A 17,066-nucleotide genomic window follows, 5' to 3' on the forward strand; every position below is an offset into this window, starting at 1 on the left:
TGGATGCACATCATAAAAGTTTGTCAGAGATAATAACAGAAAATCACAGGAATACATGAGGAATTTGCAGTTTGCACAACACCTTCCAGAATTACAGCAATATTTATTATTACACGATTAAAAGTTTTAGACAGCTCTTTTGTCTCATTTATACGCTGATTACATTAGAGAACAAAAAGCGATGATGGAAAAAAAAAGATGTCAGAGAAAAATTCATTCAACAATTGTAGTCCTAATTATGATACAATTAATATTAAAAATCATTGTAGTTTGCTGTGGTGTAGAATTTCAATTATTTGGACAATTGGCTTATTAGCTTGACCAGAGTGGGAATATGTTAAACCAGAAACAGCTGTTTAACATATATAGTAATATAGTACCATTATTATTATTATTACTACTACTACCAATAATAATAATGATAATAATAGTAATAATAATAATAATAATAATAATAATATAATAATAATAATGACAACAACAACAATAATACTTTACTACTAATAATAATAACAATAGGAACTTAAAATGTAATTCATCATAATTCTAAAATGATAATGATCTGGCTTATTTAACTATGCCTAAAGAGCAGTACCATAGAAATAGCTCTTTAACATATATTAATAATACTACTTACAGGGACGGCGTGGCGCAGTGGAAGAGTGGCCGTGCGCAACCCGAGGGCCCCTGGTTCAATCCCCACCTAGTACCAACCTCGTCATGTCCGTTGTGTCCTGAGCAAGACACTTCACCCTTGCTCCTGATGGGTGCTGGTTAGCGCCTTGCATGGCAGCTCCCTCCATCAGTGTGTGAATGTGTAAATGTGGAAGTAGTGTCAAAGCGCTTTGAGTACCTTGAAGGTAGAAAAGCGCTATACAAGTACAACCCATTTATCATTTATTTACTTCTACTTATAATAACAATACTTTTACTACTACTACCGTATTTTTCGGAGTATAAGTAGCACCGGAGTATAAGTCGCACCTGCCGAAAATGCATAATGTCACACCCAGGCTCGGGTGAAGGTAATGTAACCTTTGCAAACCAGACTTTTAAATCAAGGATGGCAAGGCAAACAGTTGGTAACAGTTTACAAACATTTATTGAAATCCCAAAAAGTGTCAAAAGGTGAACAACGACAGAAAAAACAAAGCACCCACAATCTCAGTAGATGTTTGATGCATGGAGACCGAAACTCCTGCTCAGGACAGAGATCCTCCTCTGGCAGTGACCGACAGCAGACTGTCAGAAAAACGGCATTTTCCAACTTAAATAGCCCTTAGCCCCGCCCACTAGCTGGGACCAATTTGACAGGGGAAATTAAGAAAACAGTTATTTTGTAAATTTCACCATAAATAACCATCACATGTCTAAAAAGTATTCACATGGTACTTTTGCATGTGTAGAGCAGTCATTTTTGTACACAGTATATTCAGGCTTAGACAACACAACTTTTAAATGTCCAGTGTCCTTCTGTAACACCCAGCATTTGAAGATCATGGTTCGACCCAAATTTGGCCTAATTAGTGAATGCAGGTGTGGTCACCTATATAAAGCCCTCAACCCCACCCTGACTCTTTTGGTCAATTGTTCAGAGCCATGGTGAGTGACAGGTAGCAATTTGTTTGTTGAGCACATGCTTTTCACTGGCTAACAAGATTGAATGTTTGTGTGTCCATGTTGAGCTTCCCAACAAATGTGCACGGTTTGTGAGGAAGTCCAAAGGTCAAACAGTGACAGTGTGGGGTCAAACTGTCACATTACCTCCCTCCTCTCCAGCGACAGCAAGTCCAGGGAGACGAGACAGGTAATCAGCTAGCAAGTTACTTTTGCCAGCTCGATGTGTAACGTTGAAACAATAGGGCTGTAACGCCAAGTACCATCTGGTGACACGGGAGTTCTTATCCCTCATGGAGTTGATCCAGCTCAATGCCCGGTGGTCCGTTTCCAGATCAAAGGTCCGTCCCAGAAGGTAATAACGTAGGCTGTCCAATGCCCACTTGATGGCAAGACATTCCTTTTCGATGGCAGAGTACCTAGTTTCTCTGGGATGCAGTTTACGGCTCAGATATAGAAGCGGTTGTTCCTCGCCCTCCTTTCCTTGGGCTAGAACGGCTCCAAGGCCCACACTGGAGGCATCAACTTGAACAAGGAATCGCTGGTTGAAGTCAGGAATTTGTAAGACCGGGGAAGAGCATAGAATAGTTTTGACATTCATGAAGGCAGTTTCACATTTTTCTGTCCATTTGACTGGATTAGAGGATGCTTTGGTTGTCAGCTTGACAAGAGGAGCTGTGATGGTAGAGAAGTGGGGAACAAATCTTCTGTACCACCCAGAAAGTCCCAAGAATGACCGGACCTGCTTCTTTGTCCGGGGTCTAGGACTGTCTTGGATAGCCTTCACCTTGTCCACCTGAGGACGTATCTGCCCGTTGCCAAGATGGTAACCTAGGTAACACACCTCAGTTTTGGCCCACTCACATTTCTGGGTGTTAAGAGTGAGCCCGGCAGAACGGATCCGGAGCAGGACTTGACGCAGATGAGAGAGGTGGTCTTTCCAGGAAGTGCTGAAAACCACCACATCATCGAGATAGGCAGCAGAGAACTGGCCACACCCCTGCAGAACGTAATCCATTAGCCGCTGAAATGTTGCGGGGGCTCCATGGAGTCCGAACGGCATAACCGTGTAATGATAGAGACCCTTTGGTCCACGGAAGGCAGTGTACTCCCTTGACTCCTTCTCTAAAGGGACTTGCCAGTATCCCTTACACAGGTCAAGGGTGGTGATGAACACAGCTTTGCCGAGCTTCTCAAGAAGTTCATCAATACGTGGCATGGGATAAGCATCGAATTTAGAAACGCCGTTCACTTTGCGTAGGTCATTACATACTCTTATTGTGTTGTTTTTTTTAGGAACGAGGACTATGGGGTTACACCACTCACTGTTTGAGGGTTCAATCACTCCTAGATCCAGCATGGTTTGGATTTCATGGTTGAGGGGCTCCACCAGCCGCTCAGGCACTCTGTAGGGGCGCTGACGGATAGGTGTTGGGTTTTTTTAAATGAATGACATGTTCAATTAGTGGAGTTCTTCCTGGCTTTCCACTGAACAATACTGGGAATTCTTCACACACTTGCAATAATTTAAGGGCAGATTGTGCAGACAAGTGACTTACATCAGGTTTCTGTGGTGTAGTGAGCATGGACAGATCTGTCTCCTCCACATCATCCTCCATTTTCACTTCCCGTGCCAGCATCACCTTTTCCTCTTGCAACTCCTTGCTTTGAGTAGGTACTTGACTGGCCTGGACATCCTTTCCTTCCACAGAGGATTTCTTCTACTTCCATTCCTTCAGAAGGTTGATGTGGTACACTTGGGATGCCTTTCCTTTCTCTGGATGTGAGATCTCATAAGTGACTGGACCAGCTTGTCTGACCACGGAGTAAGGACCTTTCCATTGGGCCAGCAGTTTATGACGCGAGGTTGGAAGCGACAGCATGACCTTTTGACCTGGCTGTAGCACCCTGTGACGTGCTTTTTGGTCATACCAGGTCTTCTGTTTCAAGGGGCAGACTGGGGCTCGATGCCCTGGCTGTTGGCAGTGGTAGCAGATGAGATCCTTCACTGGACTCTGTCTCGGGAGAAGTCTGTTGTCCCCTGAGGTGCTGTAACCACCTGCTTTCTGCACACCTCTTTGGTGTGACAGGTTGGCTGCATCTTGAGCTGCTACACGGTTGTTCTGCTGCCTTGGCATTCGGAGTCCTTTACGAGCATTCAAGTACTGGCCTGCAAGTTTAGCAGCAGTAAGTCCGTCTTCTGGCTCGTGTTCCTTGACCCAAGTCTTCATTTCGTTGGGCAGCATGCGAAGCATTTGCTCCAGAATTAAAAGCTCTGCAATGTTTTCTTTGGAACGCTGCTCTGGCTTGATCCATCTTCTGTAGAGACCTTTGAGTCTGTTGTAAGCATCCTTGGGAGATTCACCAGGGGGAATGTAGGTTGACCGGAACTGGAGCCTATAAGTCTCAGGAGAGATATCAAACTTAGCAAGGAGGGCTTCTTTAAGGTCAGTGTTGGAAGCATCTTCGTCCATCGCAGAATAGGCATCCAGAGCTTTACCGGTCAAGAGTGGAACAAGTCGGCAGGCCCAGTCAGACTGAGGCCAGCCCCAGGTGCGAGCAATGCGCTCGAAACGGACAAGAAAGTTTTCGATGTCCTCACCCTGCTGGAAAGGGAACATCTTTGGGCCTTGTCGGAAATGATGGTCAGGTGGCGAGGAATCTCTGGACGGCGACGCTTGAGGACTAAGATTTGGATGTGAGCGAGTTCTGGGTTTGGGTTTGGGCGACTGCTCACAACAACTATTGTCAGGAGTACGGTTAGCATTTTGGTTAGTGAGTGAGTGATCTAGGCTAGGCCTTGTACAGACAGTTTTTAACTCCTGGAGTTCACGAACTAGGACAGCTTCCCTACGCTGCTGTCCAATCAAAAAGTCTTGGAACATATTAACCAGGGTAGGTTCACTTAACACTCTTTCAGTCCTTGGTGGCTCAGCAGACCACCTAGCCTTCCCAGACCCCTTCCTATGCTGCTTACGCCCAGCCCCAGAGTTCTCAAAACCTTTGACGTCTTCTTCGGACTCCTCGGTGTTCCATCCAACTTCACGCTCCTCAGCCATAGTCGTCCGGTCCAGCCTCATCGCCGTGGCCCCTCGACCAGCCATCTCATCAGTCTCCTCTGTCGTTGGCACCTCCGACACTTGGGATCTCAAACCAGTTCTGGCCTGCCCTCTGCCAGGTTTGTTGTAAACTCTGCGGCTTGCCATCCCACCACTGCCACCATATGTCACACCCAGGCTCGGGTGAAGGTAATGTAACCTTTGCAAACCAGACTTTTAAATCAAGGATGGCAAGGCACGCAGTTGGTAACAGTTTACAAACATTTATTGAAATCCAAAAAAGTGTTAAAAGGTGAACAACGACAGAAAAAACAAAGCACCCACAATCTCAGTAGATGTTTGATGCATGGAGACCGAAACTCCTGCTCAGGACAGAGATCCTCCTCTGGCAGTGACCGACAGCAGACTGTCAGAAAAACGGCATTTTCCAACTTAAATAGCCCCGCCCACTAGCTGGGACCAATTTGACAGGGGAAATTAAGAAAACAGTTATTTTGTAAATTTCACCATAAATAACCATCACATGTCTAAAAAGTATTCACATGGTACTTTTGCATGTGTAGAGCAGTCATTTTTGTACACAGTATATTCAGGCTTAGACAACACAACTTTTAAATGTCCAGTGTCCTTCTGTAACACCCAGCATTTGAAGATCATGGTTCGACCCAAATTTGGCCTAATTAGTGAATGCAGGTGTGGTCACCTATATAAAGCCCTCAACCCCACCCTGACTCTTTTGGTCAATTGTTCAGAGCCATGGTGAGTGACAGGTAGCAATTTGTTTGTTGAGCACATGCTTTTCACTGGCTAACAAGATTGAATGTTTGTGTGTCCATGTTGAGCTTCCCAACAAATGTGCACGGTTTGTGAGGAAGTCCAAAGGTCAAACAGTGACAGTGTGGGGTCAAACTGTCACACATAATAAAGAAGGAAAAAAACATATATAAGTCGCACTGGAGCCCGGCCAAACTATGAAAAAAACTGTGACTTATAGACCGAAAAATACGGTAACAACAACAACAATAAAATCACAATAACCATCCATCCATCCATCCATCCTTTTTCTACCGCTTATTCCCTTCGGGGTCGCGGGGACGCTGGAGCCTATCTCAGCTACAATCGGGCGGAAGGCGATGTACACCCTGGACAAGTCGCCATCTCATCGCAGGGCCAACACAGATAGACAGACAACATTCACACTCACATTCACACACTAGGGCCAATTTAGTGTTGCCAATCAACCTATCCCCAGGTGCATGTCTTTGGAGGTGGGAGGAAGCCGGAGTACCCGGAGGGAACCCACGCAGTCACGGGGAGAACATGCAAACTCCACACAGAAAGATCCCGAGGCCGGGATTGAACTCACGACTACTCAGGACCTTCGTTTTGTGAGGCAGACGCACTAACCCCTCTTCCACCACGCTGCCCATCACAATAACCATTAAAATAATAATTAGGGGTGCACAAAAATCAATTCACACCCGAATAGTGATTGTAATTCATTCCGATTCTAAGGGGCGGTATAGCTCGGTTGATAGAGTGGCCATGCCAGCAACTTGAGGGTTCCAGGTTCGATCCCCGCTTCCGCCATCCTAGTCACTGCCATTGTGTCCTTGGGCAAGACACTTTACCCACCTGCTCCCAGTGCCACGCACACTGGTTTAAATGTAACTTAGATATTTGGTTTCACTATGTAAAAAGCGCTTTGAGTCACTAGAGAAAAGCGCTGTATAAATATAATTCACTTCACTTCTAAATCGATTGAAAATGTTTTATTTATTTATTTCTATTTTATTTTTTACAATAATCAGTATTTAAAAATATGATTTTAGCCAAACTACATGCCACCAAAAGGACATTTTCAAACATGTAACCTCTTTTGAAAAAGTTTCATTATAATAATTGGACCAAATAATACATTGCAAGAATTGGTTTCGAATTGAGTATCGTGTTGAGTCGAAAATCAATTCTGAATTAAATGGTCACCCCTGGAATCAGAATTGGATTAAATCGTGCCTAAAGATTCACACCCCTAATATTAATATTGGGATCTTGTAATACATTCAAAATAATAAAAAATAATAAATAATAATTATGATCTGGCTCCCAATACATTAAACAATGTTGTCAATTTGTTGAATTAGATCCTGACGTTGAGCAACTCAAACATAACGCTGAAACAACATTTTGACGACGTTTAATCAATGTTGGGTTCTGACGTTGATTTAACCATTGCATTTTGGTCATTTTCCAACCAATATTCTACAACACAAATACAAGGTGGAAACAACATGCTTTTTGACAATGTTTATTCAAAGTCAGGTTGTGACGTTGATTTAACCATTGAAATTTGGTCATTTCCCAACCAACAACATGGATCCAACGCTAGACGTCAACGTTGTCTCAATTTACAAATACAACTATTTTGCAATATTTCAAAGTCATTTTTAAAGGACACGTATGTATAATCAACTTTGCATCAATGTCTTGTGCCTGCTGGGTTAAGCTACACTTTTAACATCTAAGAATAATTTTAAGAATATTTACAAGAAGAATTATAAGAACGGGAATAAGAATAATATTAAGAATGAGAATAATAATAATGATGATAATAAAATCAATAAAATTAATAATAATAATAATAATAATAATAATAGTTGGCGGAGTGATATCAGGATCTGGCATTCGAAGTCAAAATAATCCACAGAGCATCAAAAGTGCTCGTGATTCCAATCGTGATTGGTGCACTTGGAACCATTTTTGAAGAATGCTAAGACATGGCAGAGGAAATTAGAGCTTCCTGACATCATTGGAAGTGCACAGATGGCAGCCATCCTTGAACAGCTCACATATTGGGAAAAGTGTTGTGTCTCCACGCTGCGGGAGGTAGCTGAGACATGATGTGACGACCCAGTAGAACAACAAAGGGCTGAAGAGAATTGCAAAAAATATATACTGTATATATATATATATATATATATATATATATATATATATATATACATATATATATATATATATATATATATATATATACATATATACATATCGAAAGGAACAAGCGGTAGAAAATGAATGGATAATAGTAATAATATTGGGAACTAAGTTTCAACAAAATTCACAATAATTGCAACAACAATAATATTGATAGTATTAAAGTGGAACTGCACTTATTTTGGAATTTTGCATATTGTTCACAATGAGAGACCAGAACACATGTCTATTTTAATTTTAATTTTAAAGATGATTAAAAAAAACGCTTGAAAGGTGCGGCTTGTGGGAGTCACTATTGTAACCTTAAAAGCCCTCTAAAACAACCTCAAAACTCTCCATCAACATTTTATATACACGCTGCAAGTCTATATGTGATGTAGTAACAGACACGTTCATAACAATGAATATTTATCGTATTTTTATCATTTTATTCATTGCCGGAACTAATTCCTCTGCGCATTTATTCCTGTTTTTGTAGCAGCATATGTCTGACTTCTGGCAACATATGAGTTCCTACTTCCGGAAACAAACAAGTGTGTGTTTTAAACATGGCAGACTTGGTAACAAACAACGAAGACGACTATTTTTGGGAAAATGGGGGTTCACAACTTTATCTTTTTGAAGCTGAATATATTGAGGACGAACTACTGCTTCTAGAAGCGAGCATGAAAGAAGCCGAGAGAGTGAGGTGAAAGCGGCTAAAAGCTACAAAATGTGGAATTTGAAGCCAGGCTATTTCGACATAAATGGATCACTTACCCAAATAAACAGGAAAAAAACATTGCAGGTTGCAGCTTATCTCTCGTTAGCTTTTACGGTTAACATGGTACAATGCCGATATGTTACTACGCTATACGAATAGTTCCTCAGTGTTCGCTCTTACAATGACAATGTTGCTACAGCTTGGTTATAATACAGGTTACGGAACGTAAATGAAGTATTGTTGATGGGTTTTTTAAATGCATTTTTAAAGTTATTTAGAGGTAGAATTGATTGCTTCCATTAGCTGCATTGCTAGCCACCTTTTATATGTTAGGATGCAAAAAAGTGCAATTTCCCTTTTAAATATAAGTAATAATGATAATAAATAGCATCATCAATACTACTTTTACTCAGAATAAAAATAAGATGATACACTGTATCTTAATAACAATAATAGTTTCCTATAATGATGGTAAGTTAAAAAAACATTCAAAATAATAATGCTAATATTTAATAATGTAATAATAATATAACTGCAATTTTTTGGGAATGTTGCCTTATAATTCACAATCCTTATGTTAGACATGACTATATATGTTTTTTAATATTTTTAGGCATTCTAAATTGTAAATAAATGCGATCAAAAGTCCGCTTGCAATGGAGCCTATAGGAGTTGCTCTATTCTGCCTAAAAAGTCCTTAAAACATTCAAACACCTCCATTAAGGTTTTATATACATGATGTAAGTATATGTAACGTAATAAAGAGCACAATTATAATAACATTTAATATTTACGTATTTTGACTATTTTAAGCATACGCGGCGCATTAATAGAAAAAAAACGTATCACGACGTTCGCTTTTTCCAGCAAACATGATAAAACATCACTTACTGTACAATGTCTGCTGTCATTAGGATGCCGTCTGTTAGGTGTTCATATATTCCCATTTAGATAAAGAAAGACTCACAATCCTCGCAAAGAAAAGGGATGTTAAACCAAGCGACTTTTTGTGTCGTTCTTGCCACTACCAGGTCTAAATTGGCTCTCAAAGTGTATCAACTTGTCGGAGTATGTCCTCGTTTTTCTACTATCCAGGTGAGAGGCATTAATTATGATCTACAATAAACTTCCACAAGCAAGGAAACGAGACAGCAGCAGACCACTCGATGTAAACATAGGGACACATGCACGCACGTAAGCGATGATATTACGGACCTTCGATCCCTCAGGCGGTACTGCATCAAAAAGCGACATCAGTGTGTAAAGGATATCATCACATGGGCTCAGGAACACTTCAGAAAACCAGTGTCAGTAACTTCAGTTGGTCGCTACAAACTGTACTATGCAAAGCGAAAGCCATTTCTCAACAACACCCAGAAACGCCGCCTGCTTCGCTGGGCCCGAGCTCATCTAAGACGGACTGATGCAAAGTGGAAAAGTGTTCTGTGGTCTGATGAGTCCACATTTAAAATTGTTTTTAGAAACTGTGGACTTGGAAATTGTGATCACTGCGCTGCTATAAATAGTTTGCCTGCGTTAGCGCTTATAATAACAATATCACTACCGTAATACTTAGTTATTATTCAAGTCACGAAATGTAAGTGGAGTATCGTTGGCGCTTTTTGAATGGTTATTTATTGGGTTTTATGGGTGGAATAGAGGACCTCCCATTGGCTGTACTGTAAGCAGACTTTTATTTACATTTCTTTACAAGTTAGAATTCATGAAAACGAAAATATATCTGTCATCATGTTTTTCATATTGATTGTGATCGAAAGGCAAAATTCCCCAAAAAGTGCACTTCCTCTTTAATAATGAATAATTACACTAGATCAAAAACAGATAATATGTACCATTATAGATGCTGGGTCAGCTCCTTTAATCACCTAAAATGTGACATGTTATACACTTTATGCCAGGGGTGTCAAACTCATTTTAGATGGGGGGCCACATGGAGAAAAATCTACTCCCAAGTGGGCCGGACTGGTAAAATCACGGCACTTAAAATAACTTAAAAACAAAGACAACTTCAGATTGTTTTTCTTTGTTTAAAAATAGAACAAGCACATTCTGAAATTGTACAAATCATAATGTTGTTGTGTTCTTTTTTACAATTAACTGTTGCGGTTAATAGTATATATACTTTATTTGTCGTTATTTATTTTTTTCTGAATACATTATGTGATAATGTTCATCAGTCAACTAATTGGTGTTGATTTTCAATCTATCAGGATAAAAAATATATATCAAAATCAAATTACAGTATGTTATTTATGTAGTTTGATCATTTTCCTCGACAGATGTACTAACATTATTATTATTATTATTATTATTATTAGCTTTTATCTAGTTTGCACTTTGTCTGTATTTTTACTATTATTATTATTATTATCGACTCCTCTTTGCCTCATTCTTTTTATTTTCCTATTTTAATGATGTTAGATCTGTGTTGTTGTTGTTGTTGTTGTTGGGGACAAGTGTTGTAAATTAGATTTGGCTACTGCTCCCAGTGCCACCCACACTGGTTTAAATGTAACTTAGATATTGGGTTTCACTATGTAAAGCGCTTTGAGTCACTTGAGAAAAAGCGCTATATAAATGTAATTCACTTCACTTCACTTCACAAACACTATGATGCATACATTGGATGACTGTTTCAGATATCTATGTTTCTGTATCCATCCCTATTTCAAATAAACCACAAAGAAGAAAGAACATCATGTGGTTTGTTTTGTACATATGTAGCATCATCTACACAGATACAAAGAATTGCTATTGCGACATCCAGTGGACACATTTAAAACAGCAGTTTCTTTCATTCAAAAATTTCAGCATAATTTTCACACTGAGCAAACTCATCCCGCGGGCCGGATAAAACCTGTTTGCGGGCCTGATCCGGCCCTCGGGCTGTACGGTTGACACCCCTGCTTTATGCACGAACGCACACCATCAATTTCTTAATCAAATCCTCAATCACAGATTAAAATACACATTCCCTGTATCATACTCCTATATGCAGTAGTTGTACTCTATTACACAACTTAATCATTTTCATACTCACTGGCAGCTGTGACCTGAAAAGCCTCTTGCAGCAGAATAGTAACCACAAAAAGTATCATGTTGAGAAGATGATCGTGCAAAATCATATGGCGGGTCAGAATCTAATAGTGCCTTTTTGTTTATCCTTAGGGGGAGTCTGTTTTTAATAGGAACCTCCTATCTGTTTGTGTGACACTGTCATGTCTCACCTTGACCTCCTGTTGGCTGAATCATCCTCCAATTGTTTCACACGGAACATCCTTCAAACTCTTCCCTTCGCTGCACAAAAGGTCACAGTCATTGTGCGGCACTTTGCCTGCTAGTGAAGATTGTGCAGCGTTTACTGTCCATTACTGATCATTCTTAGTCATTAAGAAGAAACCACAAACTGGAGCTAACCCGAGTCTCTCCTTTATGTAATTAAATCAATGAAGACATTAATCCAAGAGGCTGTTTAAGGGAAATGAGGTGGAAAATGCCACTTTTTTTTTTTTTTTTTTTTTTTTTTTTGTGACTACTCCTGCAAATAAGACAATGATTGATTTCCTGGCTCGGGCAGCACTGTACACATAAACTACACTGCTGCAAATGTTGAGACAATGCAAGATTTGCATCAAAAATATTGCCTTTAAAATGACTTCCATGGCAAACAAAGCATTCATCATTTAGGAATTCCAGCCATATTGAAAGCAGGGTGTCAAACTTACTTTTAGTGGGGGCCACATCGCAATTGGGGCTGCCTTTAGAGGGCCAGTGAATATACAGTCGCGATCAAAAGTTTACATACACTTGTAGAGAACATAATGTCATGGCTGTCTTGAATTTCCAATAATTTCTACAACTCTTATTTTTTTGTGATAGAGTGATTGGAGCACATACTTGTTGGTCACAAAAAACATTCATGAAGTTTGGTTCTTTTATGAATTTATTATGGGTCTACTGAAAATGTGACCAAATCTGCTGGGTCAAAAGTATACATACAGCAATGTTAATATTTGGTTACATGTCCCTTGGCAAGTTTCACTGCAATAAGGCACTTTTGGTAGCCATCCACAAGCTTCTGGTTGAATTTTTGACCACTCCTCTTGACAAAATTGGTGCAGTTCAGCTCAATTTGTTGGTTTTCTGACATGGACTTGTTTCTTCAGCATTGTCCACACATTTAAGTCAGGACTTTGGGAAGGCCATTCTAATACCTTAATTCATCAATCAATCAATCAATGTTTATTTATATAGCCCTAAATCACAAGTGTCTCAAAGGGCTGCACAAGCCACAACGACATCCTCGGTACAGAGCCCACATAAGGGCAAGGAAAAACTCACCCCAGTGGGACGTCGATGTGAATGACTATGAGAAACCTTGGAGAGGACCGCATATGTGGGTAACCCGCCCCCCTCTCTAGGGGAGACCGAATGCAATGGATGTCAAGTGGGTCTGACATAATATTGTGAGAGTCCAGTCCATAGTGGATCCAACATAATAGTAAGAGTCCAGTCCATAGTGGGGTCAGCAGAAAACCATCCCGAGCGGAGACGGGTCAGCAGCGCAGAGATGTTCCCAACCGATACACAGGCGAGCGGTCCACCCCGGGTCCCGACTCTGGACAGCCAGCACTTCATCCATGGCCACCGGACCTGTGTCTCCTCCTCCACAAAGGATATGGGGAGCAGAGGAGAAAGGAAAAGAAACAGCAGATCAACTGGTCGAAAAAGGGGGTCTATTTAAAAGCTAGAGTATACAAATGAGTTTTAAGATGGGACTTAAATGCTTCTAGCCTAATTTAGCCATTTATTTACCACTTTTGACGTGTGTTTGGGGTCATTGTCCTGTTGGAACACCCAACTGCGTCCAAGACCCAACCTCCGGGCTGATGATTTTAGGTTGTCCTGAAGAATTTGGAGGTAATCCTCCTTTTTCATTACCCCAACAGTTCCATTGACAGCAAAACAGGCCCAGAGCATAATACTACCACCACCATGCTTGACAGCAGGGATAGGGGGTTCCTGGGATTAAAGGCCTCACCTTTTCTCCTCCAAACATATTGCTGGGTATTGTGGCCAAACAGCTCAATTTTTGTTTCATGTGACATCACATGGACAAAGATATGACCTTCTGGAGGAAAGTTCTGTGGTCAGATGAAACAAAAATGTAGCTGTCTGGTAAATGGTAAAGGGATGGCTAAATCAGGCTAGAATTAAGGTTTTAGAATGACCTTCCCAAAGTCCTGACTTAAACGTGTGGACAATGCTGAAGAAACAAGTCCATGTCAGAAAACCATCAAATTTAGCTGAACTGCACCCATTTTGTCAAGAGGAGTGGTCAAAAATTCAACTAAAAGTTGAATTTTTAGAACTAGAACTGCCAGAAGCTTGTAGATGGCTACCAAAAGTGCCTTATTGGAGTGAAATTTGCCAAGGGACATGTAACCAAATATTAACATTGCTGTATGTATACTTTTGACCCAGCAGATTTGATAACATTTTTAGTAGACCCATAATAAATTCATAAAAGAACCAAACTTCATGAATGTTTTTTGTGACCAACAAGTATGTGCTCCAATCACTCTATCACAAAAAAATAAGAGTTGTAGAAATTATTGGAGACTCAATACAGCCATGACATTATGTTCTTTACAAGTGTATGTAAACTTTTGATTGTGACTGTATATGAATATAAACATATAATAGCCTTGTTGCGCAGTTCGCAAAGGTATGTTTACTTGACCCACTTCCTGGGAAACTTATCAAGGAGCTGTTTGTATTATTAGGTCCATCAGTGCTAAATATTATACACTTATCACTTTCCTCTGGCACTGTTCCCCTCGCATTCAAAAAAGCGGTTACTCATCCTCTGCTCAAAAGACCTAACCTCGATCCTGACCTCATGGTAAACTACCAGCCATTTCCAAGTTCCATCTTCCCTTTATCTCGAAAATCCTTGAAAAAATTGTTGCACAGCAGCTAAATGAACACTTGACTAATGATCTATTACTAACTATGGATGCTGATGCGTCATCCTTGTTGCTGCTTCTTGATCTTAGCGATGCTTTCGATATCGTCGATCATAATATTTTATTAGAGCGTATCAAAACACGTATTGATATGTCAGACTTAGCCTTGTCTTGGTTTAACTCTTATCTTACTGACAGGATGCGGTCCCCTCCAAGGTTTCTCATTGTATCCCATTGGGTTGAGTTTTTCCTTGCCCTAATGTGGGATCAGAGCTGAGGATGTTGCTGTGGCTTGTGCAGCCCTTTGAGACATTTGTGATTAAGGGCTATATAAATAAACTTTGATTGATTGATTGATTGACTGTTTTTGATGTTTATATCTTTTTTACAGATTGATGAACAACTTGCTTTGAAATCCTAAGTCAAGATGACAAACAGTGTTTATTTTTGATAACAAAAAAAATATTTGGAACATCAGATAATACTCAAGTGTAGAACATAAGCAATTGCATGCACATTTTTCTGTCAACATTGAAAGAACAAATACATTTAGCCAGAAAGTTGTTTTTTTTATTTGTAGCCTTTCGCAGGCGATATAAATGACATGGGGGGCCACATACAATTATTTGGCGAGCCACTTTAAAAAGATATGGCTGGCCACATAAAATGACTTGGCGGGCCACTTTCCAATTATGTAGCATGCCAAATTAAATGAGGTGGCAGGCAAAATTAAAATGATTTATAGCTGTCAATCACAGTAGCCATTGTGTACTCTCTCTCTCTCTTGGCTGTGTTGTTTTTTTCCTAGTGAAATCAGGTCGCCGGTGTGAGAGGCGAGCACGCTGACAACTAGACTAAAAGCACATGCAGACTTCAGATCGCCAGTGAAGGGAATGAATTAACTCATATTATGTTCTACATATGGTGAATGTTTATATTCGCCTTGGAGAAAGCAAACCACCAAGTGTAGGTAAACAATGGTATTTCAGTTCCAGCACATAAATAGATAAGGCCCCTTAGTTTGATATTAGCAGGCGGATTGGATCACTTCTCATAGGAAAGAGGCCCTAATTGGGACTTCGAAATGCAAAAGTGATCCTTGAGAGGAGACTACCTGTCTAGATCAACGCCAACTTTTAAGTTATGACTTAAAGCAGTTGTTTTCCAGACACAAACTTACACACGAACATCTCCTTTTATGGTCAGGATGTGCTCTCCTGACCCAGCGCACACACACAGACAGAAGGTAGGAATATAAGACTGGTGGTTTGGCTCAGGGCCGGCCCGTGGCATAGGCCGTATAGGCAAATGTTAAGGGCGCCGTCCATCAGGGGGCGCCACGCCAGTGCCACAAATGTTGGAGAGAAAAAAAAAAGAAAAAAAAAGTTGTTACTATTATTTCTAAATACAAAAAATAATACCACTTTAATTAAAATGCAAAGTAAAGCCTATTTAATAGAAATATTATTTGTTACAACATTACGCCCCCCCCCCCCGCACGGTGCGCCCCCTCCCTTCCCGTATCATGACTCTTTTTGGACGTCACCACATCAAAAAATCAGCACAAGATGTCAAAACGGCCAAAACTGTCAGGTGCCCAGGGAAGAAAAAAGAGAAAAGAAGAGGAGAAACGAGAAAAGACAGAGGTAGCAGGTAGGTAACGTTAGCCTACATGAAATTATTTGTCTGTTACAGAATGTGATAGTAACCTGGCTTTTTAGCATTAAGCTAATGTTACATGATTCGGCAATTGCTAATCAATAAATAGCGAGTTCTGTTTTAACGTCGGGTTAATATTGTGGAGGGGGCTAAATTGTTATGGAAAATAATAATGTAACGTTAGGTAATTACAGTACTCCCACCTTACATTCCTCAGGGACATTTGTATTAGATCTTTTAAGCAGGTGTTTTTTGTTTACATTGTTATTGCCTTCTGGTTAGCTAATGTTTGCCCTGCAGGTAATAGTCACTTTTCCACCCCTTTATATATTAGGTATAGTTGTAAGTAAAAAAAAAATGTGGGGGGGCGCCACCTAAAATCTTGCCTAGGGCGCCAGATTGGTTAGGGCCGGGCCTGGTTTGGCTTCCCCAAGTTAGGAGTCCTCCATTTTTTGACCTAGGCTCCTCCAGGGTACTGCAGACCTGTATAATGACACTCACTTGTAATAAAGCAACTTTTGTCCGGACAAGGATGACAAGACCAGTAATACACTTCACCAGCATTAAAGGGGAACATTATCACCAGACCTATGTAAGCGTCAATATATACCTTGATGTTGCAGAAAAAAGACCATATATTTTTTTAACCGATTTCCGAACTCTAAATGCCCAGTAAAAGAAAGCGGATGAGGGTATGTCTACAGAATATATCAATTGATGAAAACTGGGCTGTCTGCACTCTCAAAGTGCATGTTGTTGCCAAATGTATTTCATATGCTGTAAACCTAGTTCATAGTTGTTAGTTTCCTTTAATGCCAAACAAACACATACCAATCGTTGGTTAGAAGGCGATCACCGAATTCGTCCTTGCTTTCTCCCGTGTCGCTGGCTTTCGTGTCGTTTTCGTCGGTTTCGCTTGCATACGGTTCAAACCGATATGGCTCAATAGCTTCAGTTTCTTCTTCAATTTCGTTTTCGCTACCTGCCTCCACACTACAACCATCCGTTTCAATACATGCGTAATCTGTTGAATCGCTTAAGCCG

The 17,066-nt window shown here is 40.4% G+C and overlaps 1 protein-coding gene across 2 annotated transcripts in view; it reads right to left on the minus strand.

Annotated features, from left to right (window-relative positions):
• The window catches only part of oit3 (oncoprotein induced transcript 3), a 42,094-nt gene extending 29,833 nt beyond the window's left edge, over positions 1-12,261 (minus strand). For both annotated transcript variants that reach the window (XM_061959584.2, XM_061959575.2), the window contains exon 1: positions 11,435-12,261. In XM_061959584.2, the coding sequence (XP_061815568.1) occupies positions 11,435-11,519 (85 nt within the window). In that variant the 5' untranslated portion in view covers positions 11,520-12,261. The remainder of the gene's footprint in view (positions 1-11,434) is intronic.
• Between the last annotated feature and the right edge of the window lie 4,805 nt (positions 12,262-17,066).

The sequence above is a fragment of the Nerophis lumbriciformis genome, linkage group LG02 (assembly GCF_033978685.3).
Source record: "Nerophis lumbriciformis linkage group LG02, RoL_Nlum_v2.1, whole genome shotgun sequence".
NCBI lineage: Eukaryota > Metazoa > Chordata > Actinopteri > Syngnathiformes > Syngnathidae > Nerophis > Nerophis lumbriciformis.